Genomic DNA, 19,490 nt, shown 5'->3' on the forward strand with positions numbered 1-19,490 from the left:
TCCATCTACAAAACACCAGCAGGCAAACTGTTTCCTTTCATGTTTCTTTTGTGGTCACTGTGGTTTCCGAGTCTCAAATCCCTCTTCAATCGTGTCTAGTGTGTGTAGTCACACTCTGACAGACACACACGCACGTTTGTCCAGGTGCTGACACACTTTCTGTAGCTTTTAACAGAAACACCTTCTAGCCTGCAGCGCACACACACACACACACACACACACACACACACACACACACACACACACACACACACCTGCCTTACATATGCTCTCACATACACACTTAACACATCAAGACACACACACACACAAACACCCACAGAAACAGCTAGAAGCTCCTGTATGGTCAGTGTAAATCCTGTCGCCCATAAGTAGGGTTTGAATTGCTGCCAAACAGGGAGTACAAGTCTAAATCCATTCCAGGGTGCTAAGCAGCCTGGCAAGGCAACTGTACAAACACAGTAATATATAGAGAGAAGGCTAGAAAGTGTTGGATTTTGTGTTAAAAATTTGCATTTCTTCATTGTTGTATGATGTACTATACAGACAATATTTCAGGTGTCATTTTATCTTTGCTAGTATCTGATTCAATGACCCTGTTACAGGTTTATTCCAAGGAAAAATCAAAGAGGTCTTGTTAGAAAAAATCCTCAAGCAAAGGTCCAGAAGTTTAATCATAGTACTATGTAGGATGTGCGGGGATTACCTGCAACTTGGCATTCTGTGTCTGTAGTGTTGTGTTGTTCTCCTGTAATGAGGCCGTCTGTCTCTGCACGGCCACTATCTGAGCCTGCAGGTTGGAGCTTTGAGTTTCCAGTTGTTTGAGCTGGCTCCTCAGGGCTGCCTTCTCAGCCTGTAGCGTGGCATTCTGGGAAAATTACACATAGATAATATGATATCAGACATGGACAAATACATTCGGAGAAGTAAAAAGAAGCTCTGTGTGTTAGTTTAGATGGTTTCTCAGCAAAAATCCACATAAACCATCTTATATTCCAGATGTCCTGTTAACTTACATTTCTCTCCACCTCAATGAGTCTGTCTTTGACTTTCAGCAGTTCCCTGGTGGCTTCATGGCTCTCCTTCTCCCACTTACTGACAGACTGAGGGTCCTCCCCTCCTCTAGGGGGTGAGCTCTGCACCATCCTCTCCTCCTCCTCCCTTTGACGCAGCGCTTCATAGTTTTTCTTAACCTGTGGAGAGACAAAATAATTCAACACAATAAAAACAACTAACATCTCCAGCATAAATCATGTTGATCCAACATGGTTTAGAGTAAGATACTCCACTATGCCGACTGGAAAAGTAAAAATAAAAATTACAGACTACTTTTGTAGAGTATGGCACGAGTCATGCTGAAGTAACAGAAGACAGGATCCATTACAGTTTCACAGCTGAAAATCAGAGCTCATCCACAGACGCCTAAACTTTTCCACTCAACCTTTAGCTTTGGATCGAAATGCCTTCTAAAGGAAAGCAGACATCCTCCACTCCACTCCAGCTCTTTCACTGCCGCCTCATGAATAGATAAACTGGCAATAGAAGTGGAGAGTGGATGAATAAATAATATATCGGCCTGGAGAGGCTCTCAGTGTTTTCAATGTTTCTAGCGTTTTAGACTGCAGACTTTTGTGTGTGTTCTAGGATGTGTTTTTATGCTGGCTCTTCTTATTAGTATGGATTTCTGCATGCGTTGCTTACTGTCTTCAGTTCCTGGCGAAGTTGCTGGTTGAGATTTGAAGACTCCTGCAGTCTGGCCTCTAGGGCAGCGATCTTCTCTTCTTTAATCTCCAAGGATGACTTCAGAGTCGACTCCAGTTTGGTTTCCAGGAGCTTAAACCTGATATAAAGGTTCAGTTAGCTTGGTGTGTGTGTATTTGTGTGTTTGCAAGTCCAGTCTGTGAGAATGTGATCACACATTTCTAATCCCAAATACACGTACAAGTATCATTATAGGCCAAAGTATAGTAAGGCCAACTGACTTCTTGGCAAGAGTGTAACAGGTGGGGCAGAGACTTAGAAATCTCATACAGGATGACTCTGCATTAGACTAAGATTAATTAAAACTACAGCACATGATCTAAAATAAGATACAGACCTGATTTTAGTCCCACTTGCCCTGATCATTTTTAATGATTCTGATCCCAAGATGACAGACTAAGTTCTTATTTGGGTTCCAGGCTGAAACAGTTTTGGGAGCCATCACAGAAGAGTAAATGGAGTGACCTGTGTGTGTGTGTGTGTGTGTGTGTGTGTGTGTGTGAGCCGATACCTGTCGTCTGAGCTCTCGTCGTGTAGCAGCCTTTCCTTGTTGAGTCCAATCTTCTCCAACTCATGGGTCAGTTTCTCCAGATCATTATTCATCTGCTGAGTCCGTAGCTTCTCACTCACAAGCTCCTAAACACAGAGAAACACTGTGAGTTCCTCTCGATCTCACTGACACCAGCAATGTATTAAAAAATGACCAATGATCAAGTTGTATGATTTTAATGGAAGAATTATCTTCAGGGGCCAGGTTTGTCAGAAAAATCTAAATCAGCATTCTGTATTTTTTAAATGGTTTCACTTTCAACAGTCATTTAAAAGGCAGATCATTTCACAATAACAATATAAAAGGCAGCAAAAAAAAGTTATTTTTCTATAAATTATGAATATGATGACATTTTGGAATAATCTAACAATATTGGCAGACGTCTGACACTGTGTGGGCTTTGCTTACCTCTCTCAGTGTGATGAGGGTCTTCTTATCGATGGTGGCCTGTTTCACCAGCTCCTTGTTCTCTCGCTCCAGGTCTTTGACTCTTGTGCAGGAGTCCCTGAAGAAGATCATCTCCTTGCCCATGGTTCGATTCTCTTTCTCCAAGGCGGAGATCCGCTGGTTGCTGTCATCCAACTTGGAGTCGCGGATCTCGGCCTGCTGCCTCAACCGCTTGTTTTCCTTCTCCAGAAGCTTCTTGTCTTTCTCCAGCTGGGAGCTTTCCTGCTCCAGACTCTTGTTCTGAGGAATAACAGGACGTAATGGAGAGCAGATGGATAAAACATCATTTGATGGGATTACTTTTAGACTAAATGCCTTGTAAATAAATGTTTGGCTAAAAGTGGACTCAGATTAACTCAAAGGGTTAAAAATCAATTTTGACAAATAATCTGGGATAATCCAACTCTGCTGGGAAACATGTTGTAATTTTATCAGAATGAACTACAAAAGTGGCAGTGCTACTCAAGTGCCAAATATCAAATCAATTTTGACTTATTTTAAAATACAAGAATTTTTGGACTGGTATATCTCAAACACTAAATTCAGTCTGCCTCAACTGCAGTTTTTGGGTCACTCTGACTGGCCCCATTCTGCCAGGCAGAATCACTCCATCCCACAAAAAAGTGACTTTGAAGCTGTGTCAGTAAAACACCTACAGCTATTCCACTGGACATTGTACCCGTTCTACTCCAGAGAAGAGTGCAGTCCAAAAATGTTAATTTATTTACACTGACTCACTCTATTTTTCAGGCTGTCATTTCCCATGTTTCAGCACGTGATTATTGCTAAACACTTGTTTGTTCCTACCTCCTGCTCCAGCTGCTCCAGGCGTTTACTGGAGATCTTGAGCTCCTCCAGGTTGCGTTGGAGGGTTTGATTCTCTGTCTCCACCTCTTGCAGCTCTGCCTCCAACTGCTGGATCTTCTTGCTGCTGTTCTCTAAAGCCTTCTGCAGGCGCTGGTTCTCTGTATCTAGGCCCTGGTAACTCACCTGGGAGAGGAATAGCCAGATTAGGATATTAAAAGCATCCATGAACTAGTTGTGCTGCTCCCTGATGCCACTGTATGCCAGATCCCCTGTAACTTACCTGTAAAAATATTCATTGGTTATGATGAATTACAAAAATGTAGTGTGTAAGGTGCCTTTACTCTTTAACTTTAACGGCTATTTGCACAACCTTGTGTCAAGTTGACTCTGTTAAGCACCAGGTAACTCATGCATAACCACCACCGGTGCTGCTAAAACACTACAACTAGCAGTAGCCTGCTTTTTGTTTCTCAGAGAAAGCTTCTTGCCACACGTCGCTTCATGTTACCTGCGTTCCACCAGCATTGTCCTATGACTGACAGTCCTGAAGTCTTACCTCCAATCTCTCCGTCTTCTTGGACGAGGCTTTGAGCAGTTCCAGGCTGCGCTTCATTTGGCTCCTCTCGCTCTCCAGCTCCCTGTTCTCGGCTTCCAGCTGAACAGCCTTCGCCCCCGCTGACCGGAGGCTCTCAGCCGAACGCCGAAGCTCCAGGTTCTCCTGCTCCAGCTGGGAGTTCTCCTTTTCCAGAGCCTCCAGCTGGAAGGCCATGTTCTTGAGAGCATCCAGCTTCTTCTTCAGACGACGGCCCTCTGCCTCCAGCTCCGTGTTCTCCTTCTCCAAAGAAGACACCTACACACACAGTAAGTGATGGTAGTGATAATGGCAGCCTAAGACTCTATAATATTCTATGCTGCTGTCACAGCTTCAAATACATTATTAAATAATGCTTTAATGTTTCATATGAACTCATTAAAAATTGCAGGCGTATCAAGTTCCCAATTTCAACTGTTTCCGTACAAATGTTTCAAGAGTAACACAAACGGTGAATGACAGAGAGGGACAAAAGACCACATTAACTTAATAGATTCCTTTCTCTGATGTAGAAAATGAATAATTGATTGGAGGGAGATCATAGGCTAACATGAATCAAACTGAACTGCATAACTATGGATAGTTAACTGTGGATGGGTAACACTATCTGTGAAAGTATTAGCTACTTATTGCAAATGTCTGGGATGCAAAAGAACCAAAAACAAATTCTTTATTAAAATAATAAAATTTAAATAATAAATTAAATTATTTTAAATTGCTTATTTTCAATATTACTGCTAAATTTACTTAATGATGACACAAAGGGTATTGAAGTTGAATCAAAACCAGACAAACAACAAAGTGCACCGGACCTTTTCACAGGTGATTCCAAGACTGGCAACTTTCTTCTGCAGGCTCTCATTGTCCCTCTCCAACTTCTGCATTTGAATCTCCAGCTCCTCTGCTCTCTCACCTTTCTCCTTCATCACCTCAAGCTCCTTACCTGCATACAAAACACACACATTCTTACAGAAAACCAATATGTTCATGCTGTGTATTTAAAATGAGCAAACAAACAAGAACCTTTATGTCTACTAAAGGAAGCAACAAAGTAAAAGGTAATTGTGAAAATAATAATTGCTTTTGAACAAACATGGAGAAAAAAAACACACCCACACTTATTGCAATGAATCCCAAAAACCTTTAAACAACATGTCACTCACGTAGTTGTTTCCTTTCAAACTCCATCTTATTGAGTTTGGCGGTTGTCTCACAGATGGACTCGTGCAGTACACGATTCTCTTTCTCCACATCCTTGACCCGGGCCTCAGCACCAACCTGGCAGCGCTGACGCAGAGACGACACTGTCTGGCTTAGGTGCTTGTTCTCCTGCTCCAGACCCTTCATCTGGAGAACAAAGAGTTATAATGACTAGGTTCATGTTTCATATAAATGATTTAGATTTATAAACTTTGGATTCAGTATCACTCAGGCAAGTCTCTCCCTCCTGTTGTTTGTTGAACAGTGGGGCTGACGAAAAAATGTTCTTTGTTCGAATTTCAGAATTCTGTGCTTTCTGACTTTTTATCTAAGGAGTCCAGCTTGGTGTAATGAGATTGGTTGTATGAGCCAATGCTCATACAAGAAGGAAGCCTGAAGGTGCTGCTTCACATTTTCATTCAGTCTAATTTAGTCAAATTAGAACTTTCTCCAATAAATTCAACATCAAGAAAGACCATTAATGACATGTAGACGCACAAAAAACACAAAAGCTTAGAAAGGCTACAAAACTGCAGTTCATTGAATATTATGTTCATTGTGTTTACAACCAACTGGAAAGAATTGCCCACAGTAATCTGTGAGTGCAGTGTGTTGTGTTTTCTCTGCCTCTGTACCTCATCAAGGCTGGATTTTACAAATCAGATGGTTAAACTAATCATAGCCGTCAGATTTGGGCCTTACAGCTATAAAGTCCCTGCAGACACACAACAAGCGACTGCATCTGGTCCAGAGTGCCAGAAATCTGTGCAGTCAATAAAACATAGTGGTAGTTCCACTTAATAGTTTTCTGAGCCAAATGCAAATCAATTGCACAAAGATTGCTCTCAAGAAAACTCAGCATAGACTTTGGTAAATTACACAGCTTAGTCATGTTATTTTCTTGGAGCTTCCTGGAACGAGAATCAATGATGGTTTTGTGGAGAGAGCAGCGTGTATGACGCACAGTCTCAAAGCTCTGTTTGTCTGAATGTGTTGGTGTGTTTGACCATATGCTTGAGCAATATGGTCAGAAATAATGTAACTACCGTATATTTTAAAGCACATGAATGCTTGATGTGATTATAGTCATTCTCAAAAAAGTCAGTCTCTGTAGTATATTAGATTAGCTGCTCTAACTTCTTCTGCTGTAGAATGGAACAAAAGTAGTTATCACTGACAAGATTTAATACACCTCAATACTTCAAGAATATGAGTTTAAATTGGTGCGCGTGTCTGCGTGTGTGTACCTGTCTCTCAGAGTTTTCTCTGAGTGTTTCCAGAGTCTTCTCCAGTAAAGCCTTCTCCTTCATCAGGTCAGTGCTGAGTGACTCAGCGCTGCGAAGTGACTCTCTGTCGGCTGTCAGCTCACTCTGCAGCTGCTCCAACTGCACACAAACAGTCACACTTTAAAATGTCCCATGGTATTGATTGGGTTTTAATATTTTGGTTAGAGTTCATGGGGATAACTGTCAACTACATTTTGTCAACTTATGTCCCATTTTAGGATTTCTTTCCTGTCGCTTACACAGATATCATGATGCACTGTAGATAATGTCCTGCATCTTGCACAGTCACCTGTATTGTGATAGTTATTGTGGCCAAGGCATAATACTGTGAGTTACTCTGTGTTTTGCAATGACAAAAAAGCTGGTGCAATTATTAATCCATAATATATGATCTCATTCTGTCACAACTGCAGAAAAACACACTTGAGTTCAAGTACACACACATACAAAGATATAAATTGAATGACTTTTTTCTGTTGGTGGAGTCTACCAGCAGCTGCCTTCACATTTTAATGTTTTTTGGCTCTGGACCTCAGGACACTCACTTAGGATTTTCTCTTTGTGAAAGAAAAACACAATTTCATGCTTTTTATTCAGAGGGCACAGAGAGAGGCTTATGTTTCTGAAAATAGCTGAGAGACTTCTCTTAGCGAGGGGCGTTTGAGTGTCAAAGACTGGAGAAGAAAAAGCAAGGGGCTGCCTCGATTTACAGCTTTGCTTTCATCCCCCTATCCACCCTTCTCTATACACTCTCCTTCTTTCCCTTTTATATTTCTCAGTGCCACTGTGTGAAAAGGTCTGAAGCCAAGTGTTAGGGTGATATATTATGGAGGAGTGCTGGTCCAATATGCTAATCTTGGTGGTGTCCCTGATAAGTAGCAGAAAAGGAAACTGCAAAGTGTCCTTAGAGAGATACAGCGTGCTCATTTGTATCTATAGTATAACTGACTACAGATACATCTCTAACACTTACTTCATTTCAAACTGTCGCAGAAATGTGGGTTTTGGATTTTGGGTTACTGCCTACTACTGAAGGCATGTTAAAGCCTACAGATAAAAAGCATCCAACATATCCATCCAAACAGCTTTTTTTATTATCCTATTATTCAGCTAGCAGCTTTACAAATTGCTATATGTGATTCTCATGATGCACAACTTATTTTACAGGCAATCTGAAAGCTGAGAAAACAATATTCCTTGAACAGTTACTTAAACATGAAGAAGAAGAAATTAAATTCCTGTTTTTTCATTATTATATGGACATGTAACGTGAGCATAATGACCTTTGAAATAACACAGAAGTATATCAAGTGTAAAATCATGACATCTGTATCATCTGTAATGAGTGCCAGCTGCATTTTTAAGAAGCATTGATGTAAATTACAAAGGGCACTGGACCAAGAATGAAGCCATGAGATACCCTCAGAGGGTGGTATTTTAAATAATCTTTTGAACTGTGGTTAACTTTGTCAAAAGCGCTTAAGAGATGATGAAATGTTAGAGTGTATTTATGTGTGTAATTAGCTAATGAGTCATTAAATTTGAGCCATACTGGTGTTTATTCAGAATTAAAAATTGGAAGTTACTTAAAACTGTTAATTAGCCCTTATTTCTTACCCAACCAAAGAAAACTATTTACATACTCGGATGATTACTTACTTTCTGGTTCAATTTCTGCTTTTCTTGGCTGACTTTAGACAGTTTTGCCACAGTGTCCTGACTGGCAGCTCCTCTGAGCTCCTCCACAGTCTTCAGCAGGGTCTGGTTGTCTTTCTCCAGCTTTAACAGGCGGCTCGAGGTCAGCTCATTCACCTCTTCACCCAGAGACTTCTGAGGGACTGAGCCAATGACAGCAAGGAACTGTGGTTAGCACATCAGTTTTAAATCACTATTAAAAATATATTAATATCACTGGGACTACAGTAAATCCATCAAAAATTAAATTAATACAAAGCCCTATGGTCCAACTTTACAGGTCTTAAAGCTTTTAAAGTGCCATTTTAACAAACAACCCCACCCACTCACACAAAGTCTTTATCCAGATCCCTGGCTAGTTAAACCTCTTAACAGCTTTTTTAATCCAAACGCACAGATTATCCTCCAGGAGCCACTGAATATTAATTACAGGTCTTAACCAAGTGGAAAGAAAACCCAGTGGAGGCTGGCAAATGCACAAGGACCGTGTGGATGACGCCAGGGCCAAGAGCCAATGACCAAAGCCTGGTCTATTGGTTTTCTGAAGCCTTAACCCTGGTGAAGTCAGGTCACTGTTAACTACGAGGAATTTCAAGATCCCATTCTTTCCCATTCTTCACCTTCTGGTTGCGCTATTTTTTTAAACTTACTCTGGATGAAAGTCAACATGCAGAAACATTATCTGTTTTCTGGTTTTAAAGAGATAAGATCCATGGCTCCATCTACATCTTACTTTCAGTCAGCTCTGGTGTCTTGGATAGTTGCTCCAACTCCCAGCCCAGGTGCAGAGATTCATCCATGCTCTGTTTCTGGGCCATCTCAAGCACAAGGTTCTCCTCCAACAGCTCCTCCATACGCTTACGGTCCAAGTCCCGCTCCTGGAGTTAACCGAGAGATTGGTGGGTGAATTGAGATAAACAAATGCTGAACACACAACTGCTGAAATCCCTGTCCCTCTCCCTTTAACCTCTACCACTGATCCTGATTTTTGATTTGAACCTCAGGCTCTCCCACTCTATATCTCATCACTCTTTGTACACTCCAAACTGCATCCATCACCTGACTCATCACTGTAGAAATGATCCAAAAATCTCATCAATCTCCACTGGTACTAGAACGCTGATTCATAAATCCATCATCTCACCATCTCCAGGTCGTGGACCTTGGATTTGAGCTGCAGATTTTCTTTCTCCAAGAGGTGCAGTTTGTCAGACCGGGTCCTGCTAGCATCCAGCTGTTCCTCCAGCATGGTCTTAGTCTCCAGCAGGATGTGGTTGTCCTCCTTCAGCTCCTACAGGAATCACCACATCGGCAGAGAAGTTAGACGATAAAACACAACTAATGCAGCTAGTGCAAAAATGTTTGGCAATGTCCTTTTCTTTCATTAATCTATTATAATATTAACAGTACTGCATTTACAGTTAGATTTCAGCCCTCACTCATTACCGTTAGCCTAAGGATAAAAGCATATCTCTGCTGCAGCTACTATAGAAACTTTTGTTTTACCTTTTATAGCTCTTCCATCTCTTAAAACAGAAGCTCAAATCTAACTTAATGCCATTGCACAGAATGGGACCCAATAATGTGCCTCTGCATCACTACAACCTGCACAAACTTTTTTACCTCTGAAGTATGTTATGGACAGCCACTGGGGTCTTGCATATTGATTGCATGTTGCTGTTCACAACACGCCCAGCTTGAACTAATATTATTAAGACTTGTGTATGTTTCAAGTAATAGCTTGTTCCTTTGACGTCAGCTAAGTGACGCTCAAGTATCCCAGGCATGTGCTTCAACAAACACCATCTTCTTGGCTTGACATAACGCTGTGTGTGTGCGGTTGTGTACCTCGACTCTGGCCTTGTAAAACTCAATGTCGTGGAGTCTCTCCTTGTATCGGCTCAGCTCGCTCTCCAGTTTGTCGACACGGATTGCTTTCTCTCGGAGTGCGTCCAGCTCATCACGGTAGGCCCGAGCCGACCGAGCATCTGACATCAGCTGGTAGCTCTGCAAGAGTTGACAGCCAAATATAGAACATGAATATGTAGATATAAGTTTAAGTATTGCATTCACAAGGGAACATCTCTAAGTAACAAATTGCATTAGCAAGGATGTTAACAGACATATAAACATAAAAAAAAAATGCAGATTTTTTTTTTCTTTCGAGTCAGTGTATTCACCAACTTTCTAATCTTTCATGCCTAGTAGATTATCTATAAATAACTCACAGCCTAAGTCTTGTCTGTTAAACGAACAGAACAAATTCCCAACACTATCAATTATCACACACACACATGCGCGCGCGCACACACACAGTCCTTGATGCTCTGAACTCATCCACCTTGTTTAGACCATCCAGTCTGTTAGCCAGGCAGTCAGCCTGCCGCCCACTCCAAATCAAAAGCCATGTGAGGCTGTTGCTAGACTAAAGATAGCTCTAATAGCCCCTAATGAGCTAAGTCACTAGCTAGCTGATTAAAGCCTGGCAGCGTTGCAGAAACAAAGTACTTTGAAAGAGGAGGGAGGAGCAGGTGAAGGAAAGCGGGAGTCATATGAACGTTTGTGTGCTGTGTATGTAGGTGTGTGAGGATTCCTGTGACTTGTGGCATTACCTCTTGCTGAAGCCTCTTCAGCTCCACTTCCATGTTTTCAAGCTCCTGTCTGGTGTCCAAAAGCTGCTCACTCTTCTCCTCTCTGAAATAAAGCAGATGGGAGGGTTAGTCGTTAAACAAGGGCAAAATGGAAAAGGTCAGAGGATGAAAAAGAGGGCAGGCAGAAACAGTGCCAGGAGGAAAAGAAACACACAGATTTTTCTGGAGCAAAAAGCTAGAAAATTGTGTTTTTGCATCTCTAACAATACATTTAACATGAAACCATACACTAAAAATCATGTGACAATTTCTTTTGAGTGTGTTAAGTGATTACTAACAAGGACATACCTTTAGGGCTATTTCCATTTTGAGGCTTACAGATAAATCATTTAATGGTGGCAACTCAATACAGTTGCAGAGAATAGTTGCATTTGATAAAATTTGCATGAACAGCTTCACCATCTTTATTTTACTTTCAGTATTTAGTAGAAGCAGATTTAGTAGCATGGCAGTTTTTACATTGTTTGGGTTGTTTCAATAAGTTATTGCTATTAATCATGCAAGAGGTAGTAATAATGCAAGCTTTGGGTTTTAGCATCATTTTCGACATGGTTACGTAGCCAACATGAAGAGTGAACTGAAGACTTAACTAAAAAGATTTAAAACCAACCCTTCTTAAGTATTTGGAGGTCATAGATTCTGTATTCAAGTTGTCAATTTCATGGACTATTTTAATTCCAATTTTGATGTGTTTTTATATAGAGGCTTCTTAATTCAAAAACTATTGTCAGCATGGACACATAGCATAGGCGACAGCCCATTAAGTACAATAAGCCTTTGTTGGAAAATCAGCATCTCACATGCTGATTTCAAGACACTAGTAAATCCACAAACCCAGTTTGTTAAGTAAAAACAGCCTATTGTGTCTGGTGCGTAAGAGCTGTGCTGGTCTGGACACAATGCCTTTCATGCGTCTCATGAAAGCAGTTACTAACAAACAACCTCCTTCTTCTGGACATCACACTCACTGATACAACACACACTGCTGGGTGGGGTGGGGTGGGGGGGGTCGGGTCGGGGGGGGCAGTTAAAAACAAGTGAAGAAAACATAGTACCGTGTGACTACTTCAGGAGTAAACATATGCAAATCTGCCCCTGAGGCTCAAACCCCTCATCTTCCTTTATTCAGAAGGAAATACCACAACAGATAAAATTAGAGGAGGAGAGAAGAAAGTTTGAGTTTCAGGTTTTTCAAGTGGTACATGACACAGAATTAAATTTCTCATTCTTTCAGCCTCAATAGCAGGGTCTTGCTATCTGCAATCTAACGCTCTCCTGTATCATTTGCTTAAGTGGCAATGAAATAGGGCAGCCTGACATTTGCTGTCTGTGTGAATTTGTATGTGTGTGCAAATTCTCCACTCTCCTACCATAGAGGCAGAATGTGTCACACTGCTTTGAAGGAAAACAACTGCATTCCTGAGATGTTGTTCCTGGTGTGTGTATGTTTGCATGAAAGCTCCACTGAACATCTGATGGCCTATTTGATTTGCTCTCTGGAATCGCAGGGTGCATCTCAATGAGGACAAACCATCCTTCTTTTTTTTTCCTCTCATTTTTCTCCTCCTTTCTCCTACAGCTAATGTTATTTTGGAAACTACAGTCGATATTCAGTCGGGATGTTCCTGCACCCATTTTTTGTTTCTGTTTCATCTGTTAACCCCTCCACCTCTCGCTGCCTCTCCCTGTCCCCAATAACCCTCCCTTCCCCAAATCACAAACACCTGTCAAGTCTTGCACGGCAGATTAGCTTTGGGTTCATATTATGGATGCAGCTGGCTCTGCTGCTTATGTTAATGGTTTAACGCTCATTGCATCTGCGCAAGCACAGACACAAACACTTGTACGCACTGCTATATTTAAAAAGCGAAGGAATAAAGGCAACCTTTATTCCTAGTCTGATAGATGTCTAACTGCTCCCCGCCTTACCCTAACCTTGAATTCTATCTGTAACCCTGAATCTTGGCCCTGTCTCACACAGACATATTTGTCTTTCTGAGAACTAACAAAAAGCTCACCAATCATGTTGAATGAAGAAAATCAACCTTTCTGACTTCCAATGTTCAATTCTAATAAGGTATTCCGTGACTGATCCCTGCAGGGACACATGCTCATTGAACCAAAGTTACAAGGCATTAGACTAGTTTGTACAGCTTCTGTCAGTCTAGAATAAAATGTGCAAATTAAGTTTGGTTGTCTCCCATTCCACCATAACAGAACATTCCTGTCTTTCATCTCACTGAGTTAGTTATAATGTGTAGTAGTTAATGATCCATTGGACTGACATTCAAGTTGTCCTGGCTGGTTCACCCACAACCTAGAAAGACTTAACATGAGTAACAGTTAATGGGTAATGATTTCCCATTCCTGATCTAATGAACGCAACTATTAAAAAAAAAAAAAGGTTTTTTAATCTATTTTCTATCTGGATGTTTCTAAGTCAGTCTGAATTCTAGATTTATATCTGACTGCCTTGAAACAGAAAAGGTAAAATAAATGTTTGGCGTGGGAAACAGGTAAGACCCACTGTGGAAAAACAGCCTTAAATATTACTCTAAATGTGTTTTCATAGGTATAAACTCAGTTTGTGTTTGAGCTGGAACAGGAGGACGAAAAGCAGCCAAGCCACAGTAGCTTTAACAGACACATTAACAAACGGACCACTGTGGGAACACTGAGCCGTACCCCCTGGCTCTGACCTGGTCTCCTTCAGACACACACACACACACACACACACACACACACACACACACACACACACACACACACACACACACACACACAGTAGACACTCACATCTACATTTTCTATGCAGAGCCAATATCTGTGCATGTGCAGGCACCCACACACAACAAACACACTCCTCTTCTGCCCCAGAAAAGAAACTGCAATCATGTGACCAGACTACATTAGCAAGGACCGACTTTCTGTCCCTTGTTCGGCCCATCACATGAGAAAAACCTTCTGTCACAGACGCCACAGCAACAAGTAAACAATACCATAGCAACCTAGAAACAAAATAACTCACTGGCTTGTTGGCTGCTGCTCTGTAAGCGCTATGTGGTCTATTGAAGAAATCGTCATAATGTAGGTCAAAGAAGTATAAGGGAGATGTCTACAGTGATGAATGTCAGACCTTTTCAGCACGGGCATTCCCATGAATGAGTTTAGGTTCACTCAAGGAGAGATGCTTTTCACTCTTTTCATGTGACCAAGCAGAGGATGACCTGCACTTCATTCTGAGTAACAACCACTTGTTAAAAAACCATAATTTAGCCTTTCAGTTAGCCCTCAGCAGAACATTGTCTATTTGACAAAAGAGACGGAACAAAATCTTCTGCAAATTACAAGGACTAAATGAAACGTCCAAATATGACTGAAAGCCTTTTCCAACTCACTAAGGTCCACTGCTCAAATTAGCATAAAGATTAATCATTTTCATTTTCAACTATTACAATGAGTTATTCTTACATTATTTCTCCACTAAAGTACACAATGGAAGACAACAGCGAGTTCTGCATGAGCAAGCCTGCAATGAAATCTAATCCAAGATTAGTTTCAGTGAGGCCTTTTTTTTTTTTTTTTTTCCATTGTTGTGTAGAGGAAGGCTAGACTATGAAGTATATAACACTTAAATTTGCATTCTTTCAACAAAACAATTTCAATCAGAGCATTCAATATCAACATCCACCTCATGATGTTAAATTATTTATTTTTGAACAACACTGAAAAAACAGCTTGAAATGAAAAGTAAAAATGATAGTCAGGCATCCTTTCTTTCTAACTGATGTGTGTTGACCATTAAACCTTTGTCTGGAAAGAGATTGTAGCACTTTAAAAAAGGAAACTATTATTTATAGACTGAATGTAAAAGACCTCTCGAGGGTTTGTGTGGGGCAGTGAGACATCACAGCAGGCAAGTCTCATTTGAGTAATAGACAAGCGGGGAGGAAATGGACTGCTGGTCTCTATACGATACTTCCACTTTGCTTCATCATTGTTGTTCTTTAAACATCATGTTTGAAGTCTGAACAGTCATGAAAACTCACAATAACCACTACAGAGGTCTGCCAATTAAGAGTACAGACTTATAGCGAGTTCCTATCAAGACCATGATGAAAAATCTCTGCTGATTTACGTTTGAAAATATTACTTAAAATATTTATCCTTCTTGATTTCTCAGCACTTTTTAATTAAAGGAAATAACCAATCTGGTCTCCAAACAGCTAGGAAAACAACCATCTAATAAAATGAAAGTGCCAGAAAACTCAGTGATAACCAGTGGAAACCCTCTGTAAACTGTGTATAACATGAGGCACAGAATATAACCTCGGTAACAGAACTAAAACAATGTTTTAATTTTCTTTTTTGGATAAATATTCATTTTCTAAAAATAGTCAACTGTGTTCCCTGAACACAGAATAGAGTTAATTAAGTACAAGTGTTGACCTTGATGACCTTGCATCACTTTTATCTTTAAGAGCTAGCTGATAACAATTAGGGTGTGCAGTTCAGCTCAAACATGCAACAGAAAGAGAAGCTGCAATGGTAACAAAATAGGAACTTGAGTAGCAAACAAGATTAGGAGTGATAGCTGCTGTCTTTTTTCAGCCAATGACCTCTTTGGATGTAGTTCTTAACCAAGTTGAGTGGAAGCTACTGAGATTGAATCAGGTTAGTTTACATTTCCTGTTTCTGTCAAATTTGCACAGTTTAAGTAATTACTTATCTAGCTGATAAAGCTGCGGCACTCACAGTTCCTGTCGCAGGCGCCTGATCTTGGCCTTGGCATCAGCCAACTCCACAGAGAGATGTTGTCGGCTTTCGGTCCTCCTCATGCTGGGGGAGTCACCAGGGGACTGTGTTGGACAGGGAGCCAGTGGAGACAACTGCACACAGTCTCTCTCCTGGGTTAACTCCACTATTGTCTGGATTTAAGGAGAAAAAAACATGAAGGTGGGTATTGAGATTTTAAGCTGTTTAGATGAACCAAAATGGACATAATTGCAAGGGCTCTTAAGTTCATATCAAGTCCCAAGCCAGATTCAGGGGGAAAAAATAAACACACAGCAAAAAGCATTAAAATAAAACTACAATAAATCATCTTGAATCTGTATTTAGGAGAATCTGTGCAGAACTGACCAGGCAATACTTTCTAAAGCAACAGTTAAAGTTAAGATACTTGGTCTAGAGCAGTCTGGGATTTAACAATGGGACTAGAATGGACTCAAAAAGAGGAGAGTAGATAAATGGATTCAGCAAAAGCACCCCCACCCCAAAACTAGACACAGGCACTAGGGCAAAAAGTACATCCACAGTCCCACACACAGCCTATTTTGATCTAGTGCCCGTGACAGGAAATGGGATTTTAATTGAGAGCGGCTGGACTACACAGTGATAATCTGGAGGCTATTAGAACCTCCGACACACACACACAAAAACACACACACAAAGATCTGCTATATCAGTTGTGGGCATCTGTACCCTATGGGTTGGAAACTCAATTAATGACGCATATACTCTTAGTAAAACACACAGATACACAAACTCTCCCACACACACCCTCCATCCATGAGACAGTTAACAGTTTCAACCCTTCCTTCCTGAGGCTGCTCTCTTGTGGTAATGGCAAAAGAGAAAAGTTTCCACATAACCCTCCTAAATGCAGCCAGTCATTTTCATTAGCAAAATTCTGTTTGGAGAAGGTATAACAGACTACACACACACACACACACACACACACACACACACACACACACACACATCTGACAACCCCCCTCCAATGCTAAAAAGAGAAACTGAAAAAACACAGACATAATTTGCTAAACTTTGTTGCATTATGCTCTGCCCTGTTAATTGCACTTTGTCGTTTGGCTTATGTTGTTTGGTGATAAAAACCAACCTCTAGCGAGGCACAATAAATCTATGTCACATGTACATATATGTCATTACCTCCAGCTGTGTGTCCCTTTCATCCACCAGGCGTTTGAGGTGAAAAGCCAGGTTTCTGGAGAGGTTGTCCAGGTCCTCAGGAGGCATTTCCCCACTTTCCAACCACTGCAGGTCCACCACATTCTCCTGGTTATGAGTCACCTGAAATCACCGCCAACATTTCATTAATGACTTGCTGTTAAAAGCGACATTAAAAAATCATAACACCCTGTCAGACTGGTATATTTTACAAAAGTGTCATTTCCAACAGTCTCAGTGCCATACAGTGAACTTCATCAGCCTGTTCCACCATTACCACACATCAGATAATGGAGCCAAAAGAGGTTTACCAAGGTCTAAGGAGTTAAATATCTTAATTCTCTCTAGTTTTGTTTACTATGGAGGAGAAATACCTCTTGGATGTGGGACGCTATGGCAGCTTTGCTGTCAAAATCCAAGGTCTGGATACGCTCAATGTACTCTTCCTTCTTCTCGCACTGTAAACAGAGGGGGGAGAGGTGGAGGGGGGCACAGAAACAGCAACCAACACTGTGGTTATTATGTTACATCTATGAACGTTCAACGAAGAGAAGAGAAGAGAAGAGAAAAGAAGGTGGACTGGAGGGTCAAGTAGAGGTTAGTAGATCAACACTGCAGACATAAATCAGAAGTTGATCTGTTACACAGGTTTCCAGGAAGGCAGTAGAAAGAAGTCTACTCTTCAAACGAAAGTTTATCTTTTCGATCAGGCAATGATCATTTTCCTCTCTTGCTGGCAGAAGATCAGATTAGAATAAGACTGTTGAGCTCTTTCTTTCTGTGCTAATTCTTATTCCGCAACAGGTGCAGCTGTGCTTGATACAGGCTTGAGGTAGACACAATAGTAAGGCAGAGTTCCTATCATGAATACAACTATGGTGTCTTTTTGCAAACAATAGAGTTGGTGAAAGGTCAGTTCTCTTGTTTGAAATGCAGTGAGTAAAAGCTGAATAGAGGCTTTGTCACAAGACAGGAAAAGGTCTGCTATGCCATTCATTACACAGCATTAGCTGTATGACAGAGTTAGAGTTCATTCATTTTATCAAAGGCAGCAAGTGGCAGCAATCACAGGAGGCTGAGCCAAATAGAAACTTCTTTACAAATTAGATTTCTGGCTTTGGAATTAAATTGCTACAAGATGACCCATGAAAGTAATAAATTTTCACTCTCTCCCCCTCAAAGTGTGAGAGAGTGCCATCTGTTATGAATTTGCTTGGTTCCTGCTCCTTGGAACCTGAATTATATATGCACGTGTGAAGTATGTTTGAGTGGGTTAAACTGTGCTCTTACCTGAACAGCACAGCCTAGTAGCAGCAGCAATAGCTTCTTCATTTCCTCCAGACCTTGCTCTGAAAACAAACACACACAAAACACACAGGATTATAACTACAGCAAAACCACTTTAAACATGTCTGCATGAAACACCAACAACAAACAAAACCATAGCAGTCAGTTTATTAAAATTGTAATTCAGTCCTGTTCCTGTTTTTGTCCTGTTAGATATTTTGTCTTGTCTGGCTTTTGTTGTTCTAGAAGAAGTAAAAACACACAAGGCTGACGAATACATTCTATGGATGGATGTTTTGTTGATAGCTTTGGAAACCCTCCCCTCGAGCAATTCATTACAACAGAGATCTGGTGATTGATGGAGGATGACAACTGATAGATGACTATGTTTGTTTTGACATTTTGTTTGGCTTTAAGTTTTTCCCCATAAAAAGAAGAAATCAGAACATTTAGTTTGACATGGTTGAGGGGAGGAGGTCTGAAAAAAAATTACCCATCTATCCCACATTTACTTCCAATTAGCTAAATTCTTGGTTTTGTTAGAATTCCCCCTAATAAAACTCCCTGCTCTAGTTACAGTGCCACAGTGTTTTCCACAGTGCAGTGGGCTGGCAGGATGAACTTCTGGTTCTCTTCCACATGTCAGCACATATTGTCAGAAACTGCAGAAACCAACAAACAGCTGGTACCATGCTCAACAGGCCTGAGCTCATCTGTGGGATTTGGAGCTGAACAACAGTAAACCAGGTGGTGTGTGTATGAGTGTTACACTGACTAAGTGGTATGGTATATGCGAATTGTGTGCATCTGTGTGCGTCTGTGTGCTTTCCCTATTTGGAGCAGTGTGTGTGTGTGTGTGTGTGTGTGTGTGTGTGTGTGTGTGTGTGTGTGTGTGTGTGTGATAAGCCAGCTCATCATGTGGTCCAGGGGGTAGTGAGTGCTAACACTGTCCGGCTCTAATAATAATAAATCCAGATTAGTGACAGCATGCTTTCTGTGGAGGGTGGTCTGTTTAGCTCTCAGTTTAATGGGCCAATCATCACAGCAGGAACAGCTTAACAGCAGGCATACAGAAAGACAATGTCGTCACCGTTTGTGTGCCTTTCCAAATCATTTAAAAAGAAAAAAAAAAGAAAAATCAAATAAGATTCGTAAAACCACTTCTCAAAGTCATTGCAAATTATATATAATATATAGAATAATCTTCCCAAAATGCTGTGACTCTGCTGGTGAAAGGAGTCTGA

The 19,490-nt window shown here is 40.9% G+C and overlaps 1 protein-coding gene across 5 annotated transcripts in view; it reads right to left on the reverse strand.

Annotated features, from left to right (window-relative positions):
* Window positions 1-19,490, reverse strand: part of ccdc88ab (coiled-coil domain containing 88Ab) — a 64,798-nt gene that overhangs the window by 12,915 nt on the left and 32,393 nt on the right. For all 5 annotated transcript variants that reach the window (XM_071480106.1, XM_071480107.1, XM_071480109.1 and 2 more), the window contains exons 5-23: window positions 18,250-18,308; window positions 17,334-17,417; window positions 16,942-17,082; window positions 15,745-15,917; window positions 10,951-11,032; window positions 10,187-10,345; window positions 9,483-9,629; window positions 9,072-9,216; window positions 8,303-8,481; window positions 6,605-6,742; window positions 5,321-5,504; window positions 4,970-5,100; window positions 4,122-4,415; window positions 3,566-3,748; window positions 2,720-2,998; window positions 2,273-2,397; window positions 1,702-1,840; window positions 1,017-1,193; window positions 707-868 (exon numbers count right to left, since the gene is read on the reverse strand). In XM_071480106.1, coding sequence (XP_071336207.1) covers window positions 707-868; window positions 1,017-1,193; window positions 1,702-1,840; window positions 2,273-2,397; window positions 2,720-2,998; window positions 3,566-3,748; window positions 4,122-4,415; window positions 4,970-5,100; window positions 5,321-5,504; window positions 6,605-6,742; window positions 8,303-8,481; window positions 9,072-9,216; window positions 9,483-9,629; window positions 10,187-10,345; window positions 10,951-11,032; window positions 15,745-15,917; window positions 16,942-17,082; window positions 17,334-17,417; window positions 18,250-18,308 — 2,981 coding nt within the window. The remainder of the gene's footprint in view (window positions 1-706; window positions 869-1,016; window positions 1,194-1,701; window positions 1,841-2,272; window positions 2,398-2,719; window positions 2,999-3,565; window positions 3,749-4,121; window positions 4,416-4,969; window positions 5,101-5,320; window positions 5,505-6,604; window positions 6,743-8,302; window positions 8,482-9,071; window positions 9,217-9,482; window positions 9,630-10,186; window positions 10,346-10,950; window positions 11,033-15,744; window positions 15,918-16,941; window positions 17,083-17,333; window positions 17,418-18,249; window positions 18,309-19,490) is intronic.

Source organism: Trachinotus anak, unplaced genomic scaffold, assembly GCF_046630095.1.
Source record: "Trachinotus anak isolate AG129_WGS33_773 ecotype Australia unplaced genomic scaffold, CSIRO_AGI_Tana_v1 ptg000007l, whole genome shotgun sequence".
NCBI classification, from domain to species: Eukaryota; Metazoa; Chordata; class Actinopteri; order Carangiformes; family Carangidae; genus Trachinotus; species Trachinotus anak.